This window comes from Amia ocellicauda, chromosome 13 (genome assembly GCF_036373705.1).
Source record: "Amia ocellicauda isolate fAmiCal2 chromosome 13, fAmiCal2.hap1, whole genome shotgun sequence".
NCBI classification, from domain to species: domain Eukaryota; kingdom Metazoa; phylum Chordata; class Actinopteri; order Amiiformes; family Amiidae; genus Amia; species Amia ocellicauda.
Window position 1 is genome coordinate 13033860 of NC_089862.1, and position 9482 is coordinate 13043341.

Below are 9482 nucleotides of genomic sequence, written 5' to 3' on the forward strand. Positions count from 1 at the left end.
GTTTCATAAGGCATAAACACAAAATGTGTGGAAAATATTGCATAGTGTACGAAATGCAAAGTAGTGTGGTGTGTGCAGGAATACAGCCGTAGCATCTCCTCCAAGGCAAGTCTTTGCGCTCTCACAGCCTCTCAGTCTCGTGTCCTTGTTGTTTCCGATTAGATACTTGTGGCATCATGTTATTTCAGTGATACTGCATTGTCATGTTTATATTATACTGGACTGTACTGTACACACATACATAAATGTACATAGCTACACATACAGACATGTCAGTTTCGGGTTATGCAAGGCTTTCCGGAACTGAACGATTGTGTAAGCCAGGGAGCATCTGTAAACACTTCATAGAGGGTCAGGCCAGTGTCAATAGAGCCATCGTGGAACAGCAAGACAATTTCCACGTTGCTGACATGGCCAATGCGGTCTGTTCAAGTCCTCTATAATAACTTACGCTTACATTATCTTTGTGCTACCAGAACCTTGTCTCTAGTTAATGGGTTACATGAGAAGCACTCATGATCTATTGACTCGCCACTGTTTTTGTCTACATTACCTCACTCTCTCTCTGGGACAGATAGATTTGATATGACTACATCATCCCTTTTTTCCCCAACATATTTTCTCAACTACATTTAATGTGACACATATTCCCTGAACTGTGTAAGAAGCCATGCATTATACTTTGATGTCTGGAGACCTTTCTTGCATTTTTATATTCCTATAAATTTGGAGGCATTTGTCAGTGCTTTCAATGTATTCTCTGATGACCAAAGCAGAGGAAGCCATAAATGAATTGTTGTCAGCCAACACTGCTGGCGTACAACATATATGCTCTGCTGTGTGTGAAACAATGAACCAATTGAAGTCCTTGCTTCTGCTCAGTAATGAATTACCAAGGGCAGTGATAACTAGGGCTCTGTGTCTTATGCGACCTGCTTTCTAAGGCTGCACTTCATTCCTCCCTACACATGCCATGTAGTCTGCTTAATTAAACCACTTATTGGTTAATAATATCACAATTAGTCATTTTATTAAGTTGTATTGCCGTGTTGATTAAGCAGCAGTAGCTACAGACATTTATATAAAGTGATATTACTATGTCTTAATCAATATTATCAAAAAATGATTGTGATTTTCTGGTGATAAATGTTGGTCTATTATTGACTTTCGAGAGTCTAAAGATAAATTGCAACTTGTGGATGAAAAAAGGTTCTGACGGATGTATTCACTCTTTCCTCCTCTTTCCAATCTGGTGTACAGACTCGTTGCTTTCTATTAAGGTGGCTTCTAGCTGAAACATGGATAATCACAAATATAATCATAAAAGGAAGTTCTATACATGAACGTTTATAACATCCGTGTCAGTTAATAGTTTTATAAAACACTATTGTCTTACATCACTGCTAAGTTACAAAGTACACAGAAAAGCTCTTCTGAATTGAAATGGAATCCCAATCTGATATTTAATTTACAGAATGTTCAAATAATTTCTTACAGTTGGAGAAATGAGAATGAGCTGCCATTTGATCACTGTTATCTTCCCTTGTCACTCAATCGTGTCAATATAAGGAGTCCTTTGGTCTTGTCCGTCAAGATTCATTGTTATGAATCATACATTAACAATCTGCCATTGACAGGAATTGGCACTTTCTATCAGTGAGTCTGATATCTCATATATCACTGTTAACAAGGAATCTCTAGGGACACAAACAGACTTTATTTACACCAATGACTTGGAATGACTTGGTGTTTTTGCTGTGATTGGATTTTTATTGATGTAGAATGGAACAGTTTGAGATTAATGTTAGGAAACATGTGAAGCTTTACTTTTGGAAACACCTCCACACTGGTAACTTTTAAAAGGTATACGTATGATTTTGCTTCAGAGCAAGCCTTTTGATATTCTTCTGTATTCTGCTTTTTCGGCCTCTGAATGTTTGGGAGATCAGAGCTATGAATGACATGTCTTCAAATATAACAGCACTAAATCCTTAATGGAAAACTCCACGAATCAATACACCGCCAGGCTCTCAGTGATTATAATGGAATCTAATTGAAGCTTTAATAATATCTGTTTTGAAAAAATCCAGCTAAACTACTCAGACTTGGCTGGAATATATTCCCCTTGGGACATATTTACGAGTCATTAATCATAATAAATCAAGATTGTGCTCTCCTATACTGCACAAGTGCTCGGGCTGCTTTCACTTGATATAAATGCCTGTGCTGCTGGTGTTTTGAAAACCAAAAAAATAAAACAAACTTGTGGAGTAAATCAATCTCTTTGCATTTGCTTTTTTTGCTTTATTTTTTTTTTCTGTTTTGATGGTTCAAAAATGTCATCCTTACTGAAAGAAGAAATGCAAAAAAGGTTGTTCAGACCAGAAGGACAGCGACTGAATGAGTTTATTGAAATTGTTTATTCCACAAAAGGGAGATACTTTCTATGTGTATCAGGTAAGAAAATTAATAGAGCTATTTTTGTAGGACAAATCATACAAAATAAATCAAGTTTTCTTTTCTTATTGCATGGATGGTTTATTTTTCATTTTCTTCATTGTTATTATTATTTTTAAATTTATTTTTTCAATAAAGTAATGCAAATGCATGAAGTAATATATTTATCTAATCAAGTCCTGTTCACTTTGCTGTTATACTCTGATTTTAAATATTTTAGAATTGTATATTTTTGAAACAGTGTTCTATGTTCTCTGTGAATGTGCGAAGCATGATATTTTGAGATAAAATACATATTTATACTGTTTAAGGACTGCCTTTTTTAAAGTCACATGCTTTATGCTAATATTATATGACACTGGTACATCATTTAGTGGTCAATGCTCAATATTTTAATTATATTCTTACACAATTAATATAGTAAACATTGATTTTTATGTTTTATTTAGAATTCTCTACACAGGAAAGAAAATAAAGCATGCATGTATATTATACTACTATACAATTATGTGTTTTTAAATGTCACTAATTGCTGTTTAAATATAAAATATAAAACATTAAAACATATTTATAATATTTTATATTTTTTTTTACTAGATTGAACTTAAATCTGCCAAGAAATAAATAAAATCAAGATAATTTGTAAAAGGCTATATTTTTTTATAAAACAAAAATAAGTAATTATATTAATCTTTTAAAAATTTTACTTTATTTATTGCTCTTTATAAAATGACTCCATAATTATTTATTCATTTGAGTACAAATAGAAACAAATATATTATTTATTTTAGTGAAAACTATGTATTTTTTATAACATTATAGAAGGAAATGAATACTGAATTGTTTGAAGGCCCCAGTGCTTGAGTGAATAATAATTGCTCACTGATAAGAACATGTACAAAAATATATGTTAAGCTTATTGTGAAGGTATATTTAAAATAATTCACAATACCAGAGGTTGAATTATAACCTTAAAAAGGAACCAAAAAACCCACAATTAGATTTTCCTGTGTTCAGATACATACATTATTGGTTGTTAGTTATCTTAAGGATATAATTGAATATATCAGCAAAGTACTGTTAAATAGGAATTAGCACAGTTCCTACAAAAAAAAAATGGTTTTACATGTTACATGTTGCTGTACTGTATACATAAGATGTATTGTCCTTTTTATAGTTTGATTCTATCACAGAAGCAACTTTTAACATTTAAAAATTAAGAACTCACCAAATAATGGCGCATGTCAAAAGCCTTGACAGTTTGTTCTTTCAGTGGTTCGGGATGTCTCAGGCCATAACTCTAAAAACACCAGATTTATCTTCCCCATGAGTCATTATAATCAAGTCAACTGAGTGTTTCACAGACTTAATTCTTGATAGTACGTATAGTTTCTGCAGACAGCAGCATCACCTGATCCAGAGCTTTGGGACAAACAGTGAAGACTTTAATATTTTCTCGTTTACAACAGTGGAGATTGTTTGTGCAAGTAAATTAATTGTGTGAAGTTAAGTAGTATATTTTTTATTCCAGTACAATCTGCACAAAGTAAATAGTTTTGTAAGTTGTATAACAAAAAAAAATTAGCTATGAATATATATATATATATATATATATATATATATATATATATATATATATATATATATATATATATATATATATATAGGCCTTTCAAGCTGAAGGAATGTGGATATTCATTCCATGTTTATATGTGAAAAACCTGAAAACATTCAATGCAAGAAAGCAATATCTTCTCAGAAAATGCAATACCCATTTTATAATATCTTGTACATATATTGTCTGAAGACCTCAATCGACAGCTGACAGAGTTCTCTCTAATGTTGATGTGACACACGGATTGTTTTTTTTGGTGGTGGGACAGGGGGGGACGATAAAAAACTTTAGCTTTAAACTACAGTCTGAACGTGTGTGTATATATATTATCCGATTTATTTTCAACTTGGTGTATTTTACATTGATATAGGAATATAATGCAAATGCCATATAGGCTATCAGAGTCCTCTTATGCAGTCTAAAGTGTGAAAAAGACATCCGATGATTGGTACCTTTATAGGTGACAATATATTGCTTTTGGCCTCTTTACTTTTTGCTGGAACCGCCACTTCTAAGACACATCATGTGACGGCTGCTACAACTGTCGAGACATACAGCTGCAGTTTTGTGGAAGCTGAAAAAAGCTGTCCACATAGAAGTGATATAGGTTTGACTGTCACAGCTTTTCAATTTATTTTTGTCTCCCTGTCTGTAAAATAAAAACAATGCGACATGACAGACCCAACAATTTCCTTATTTCACAGAGTGATGAAACAAAAGGCAGTTGTTAAATGGAACTGGAGGGACTGAAACAGGGGCTGACGATTTTTAAATTGGCACATCCCAGTATCTGCCTTTGTAACCTATAGGCATCTCCCAATTGACTAATTTACAGAAAACATGCCTGTTAAAATAGGGCACCATTTCAATGTTTGACACATATTATAAGGTAGAGTGTTTATGCATTTCTCAAATGTTTAAAATGTTTCACTTGGAATTTCGTGGAGCATTTAAATAGCATACATATTTGACATACTCCATAATTTGGTGTGTTGTAAAATGTAAAGTATTAAAATTAAATGATACAATCCAACTGGGAAATTGCTATACATGTTACACTATACCATTAAGTAAACCATAATTTTAGAAATTGTGCTAGTTCACCTTTAAGTCCATTTTTAAATTGTATTAGATTTTGTTGTTGTTGTTGTTGTTGTTATTGTTAAAACTGAAAAGCACCTGTACCTTTTGTATTTGGTATTTGAATAGAATATTGCTCCTTTCATATTGTAATACATGTGTTGTTTGCAGTTACAAAAGGCAAGGAAGTCCAGATATCTATGGTGAAATACATCCGATCAGGTTTGGATGACACATATGTGAGGATTCAAACATGGTATCTAAAAGACCTCATCTTACTTGATGGAAGAGAATCTGATACTGTAAGCATGCTCTTTCTTATGTACTATCGGTTTTTAATTATTGTTACTCCAAATAAATGCACAATTGCTAAATCCACACATATAGTGCAGCCTCTAAAGTCGGTGTGCATTATTTATAGTGTCTCGGAGGTAGAACAAGCCATAGGCTATAATTCCATCAAACTGTATTGGTCATTACGAATGTATGAGCTATCAGATTAAAGATTCAACATTCTTGTAAAGTAATTTTAATTTAAAAGCTCAGTTTGGAGTGCTATATAAACATCAATGTCTCAACTGGAGTGATTCAAACATGTTTGCAGCACAGGTTTTCTTTCTCACTGATACTGATACAGCAGGTCGTTTTTTGTTTAAGATATGAAGCCCGCTCTTTTAAAAATAGTAATAATATGATTATATAATATTATTAGTAATAATATATGAATAGGTAGATTGTAGTGAAAGCATGAACATTATGTGTGATATACACCTTCCACATTCCCAGCATTACTACTAGTGTTAAGCAACACAGTGACTAAAATGTTGTGTTTAAAGGACCGTGTTCAAGTCATTTGCATGTCATAGAAAATGTTAAAGCTTGGAAATGCATTTCAATGAAGCTGCCAGCCTTCCAGATCCAGGACTACGGACCCTGTGTCTGTTCCCTTCTAAAAGTATATGGACCATGAATAGGTGTTCACTTTAAAGTTTCTCACATGTGTAGCCAAAGAAATGATGGTCTATACAATAATTTGTTATGTAAATTTGTCTGCTGTTAAAACAAATAGGAGAGTATACTCTCTCTCCCACATTCTATAATCCTTTCTGCAAATGTGCCTTCACAGCTAACCAAAAATGAAAATGAACCAACACAGGTGTTGTTTTTATTCCACTTTTTAAATACTGTGGTAACCGATCTCCCCCTTTAACTATTAGTGATCGATATGAATTGTACACGTAAGTGCAGTACATGTTTTTACAGGGTTTATCTACATTTATACCAGAGTATCACTTATGTGAATCCTTGCCCAAATCTTTCTCTAAACCAAATATATTTCAGAAAACAAAATGTTTTGAAGAAGAAATGTATGTTCAGATTGAAATATATTCAGAAGTTTCCATCCATCAAACGTCAAGTGAAAAAAACTGTTCAGTGTGTATGTAAGTCTAAATTCTCTCCAATTCATGTCATAACCTTATTTCAAAATGTTACCACTATGTCATACCAACTGAATGAACAAAACCTTTTGTCTTCCTGGGGTTAAACCATGCAGTACAGCCAGTATCTTTGATAATTATGCGAACAAAACAAATTGTCCGTTTTAAGGCTATCTGCATCTAGTGTAGAATTTATGAAGAAGAAACGGCTGTACTATTAGGCAGCGAGAGAAAGGGCTCCCACTTGATTCTCAAAGCACTCTGCACTTCCCCTACATCACACAGAATCACAAAGAGAGGCATGTCTACTGGTCCATCTAATGCTGCTCTTAATGGCTGTCTAATGCATTTATTCACTATGATAAATCTGTACCCACTGGTTTAAATAAGATTCCACTGTAGCTGAGGAAAGTGCCTATTTCTGCACTGTACCTCTGATGATATTGCCAGTTGTTAATCTGGGGTTTCTCCAGAAATGCAGGAAACATTGACCACAAAATGCATTGTAATATTATTTCCCCTTTCAAATAAATACTTGGTAAGACTTATTCCATAGTTTAGCAAGAAGAACTTGTCATTCCATAGTTTTGCTGGACAATGTGTATTTTTACCAGAAAGTTATTATTATTTTAAAGGTGTCTTTTAATGGTCTATTGATTTGTGGATACAATATGTGCACTTGGGATAGCTGTAAGGCACATAAAAACAATATATATTCCGTAGTTCATGTTCCATTGGCAGAGTTGCTTATAAAGTAAATGGAACATTTCAAAGCTTTTTAAAACCAGATGATTGATTCAGGACTGTTGTTGTAAGGGAAAGTACAGGATAACTACAGTATAGAAACATATTAGAGTGATAAACACTTAAACAATTTTGTATAAACAGAATTAAGATTGTATTAACTATTTAAGATGCCCAGAATCTCACTTTTTACGTGAATTTAATTATTGGTGATAACTGTCCAGTTGAATTTGTAAATGTCTGAAATATTGTTTTTGACAACCAATTATTTTTCCTCATGTTCTAAAAGTTATAAAATGTTTGGATGGCTTTGATTACCTTTTCATCTGCAGTACAGATTCCATTCTTTAAAATAATTAATTCCATTTATACTGTTTTACTTAAATTATATCAATATCTATCTATCTATACATATGCAGATATATATTTTGTATTTAATGTCATAATTTGTCTGTAGCATCTTTATGTGTGTATTCAACTAACTGTTTCTGTTTTTATTTTTATCTCTTATCCATTTTAGGACGATCCATATTTTGAAATGCATTTCGACAAAGTTTACATTTTGGAGGCATTAAGCTGTGCGGCCAAATACTCTCTTGCTCGCTGTTTGACACGGTTAAGTGGAAGGTACTTCAAGAAGGAGATCAAGCTTGTGAACTTTGACCTTACATACATTAAACCCACAGCTATATCATCAAACAGAGGAGACTGTATGGTTCTTATGCAAATATGTTTTTATGCTTTCAATCTTGTGTGTTTGTCACTGTGTCCTGTTCCTTAATTGTTTTCCAAAACAACAAAACTCAGATAATTCACAATTAAAATTGTTTTCCTTTTTTGAATGCTGATCTAGATGCATTGATGTATAGACATCCAGCAATCCATCAAGAGACACTACATGATTCTGCAGAATGCATGCATTACATAGTACAGAGATACAGGAAAATAAACTTGAAAAAGGCAAACTTGTCAAAATATTTCCTTTATGTTACTGTAACAGTGTATTAACTGTGAAAATAATGCACATTTCAAATGCCAAGCCTCGAAAGACGATGAAAGATTACAACTTATAAGTCCTCATTAGACATATGTTGGAACTGACCTTTTCTTATAACCACAGTTCAGTTGTCTTGAAATATAGCCCGGCTCAGCGTGTGAAAATGAAAAATATGCAAAATACATTCACAAAAGAATAAGTTTAAAACCCCGGTGTGTTTGATTTCTGGAGAAAGGTTATGGGTATTCATTATAATAATACAAAATAAAATTATAAAAACATGATTTGATGTATCGAATCAGGTACATCTTTTGTGATTCTTCCTGCCGTTTTAAATAATCGTTTGAAGTCTATGAAAAACTATTACATTGAAACTCTTGTTTCTTAAGTCAACATTTCATGTATAGTCAACTATAAAGTATTATAATCTACATTTGAAAGGGTGTTAATTAAATGAGAAATGGACACTGCCATTAATTTGGAATTCCTATGTAAAACAATTGGCTTTTGTAATGCCTTCTTGTGTTTTGAAAATATACAGTATGTAAAATAATCAAACATTCTAAAGGAGCAACACATTATGATGATGCATTTAGCAACAAGACACATTAAAAATAAAAATAATAATAAATAAACCAATAAAACAATGTAACAGTATTGGAATAACATATTTTTCAATTCCTTATTATTTCAATTCTCTATAGTTCGGTTTGTTTATGAGATATTTTGTCAGACACTTTGATGAGGCTGATGTCAAATTGTACATCCTAGCAAAATAATTAGTTCGCTTCATGTTGTCGGGCTGATGAAAGGGTATTGTTCAATTATTATTCAGTGACCTTTTATGGATCCGAGTTCCTGCGGACTGCACAAGGAAATGTGGTGAATGTTAAAATGTATGTGTCACATTCCTGCATGATCTTGGTATAATTTCTTCAAGAGTCTTGTAGAAAACACCTAATATAAGTTCATCGATTTTTTGTATTATTATTTATTTATTTTGTTTGGTGTATACAATTATTTATAATAAATACATATCATATCTACTTTTTTTAAGTGTGCCTTATTTTATAATACATTTTCTCTTCAAATACTCTTAGTTGTCATCTGCAAACAATTTCTCAACCAGGAGACAGTGTGAAGAATGATC

General features: G+C 32.5%; 1 protein-coding gene across 1 annotated transcript; it reads left to right on the top strand.

Annotated features, from left to right (window-relative positions):
* The first annotated feature begins 2243 nt into the window (after nucleotides 1-2243).
* On the top strand, nucleotides 2244-9302 carry exoc1l (exocyst complex component 1 like). Its single transcript, XM_066720970.1, has 3 exons — nucleotides 2244-2457; nucleotides 5324-5454; nucleotides 7856-9302. The coding sequence occupies exons 1-3, from the start codon at nucleotides 2337-2339 to the stop codon at nucleotides 8114-8116; spliced, it is 513 nt and encodes a 170-aa protein (XP_066577067.1). The 5' UTR covers nucleotides 2244-2336; the 3' UTR covers nucleotides 8117-9302.
* The last annotated feature ends 180 nt before the right edge of the window (nucleotides 9303-9482 follow it).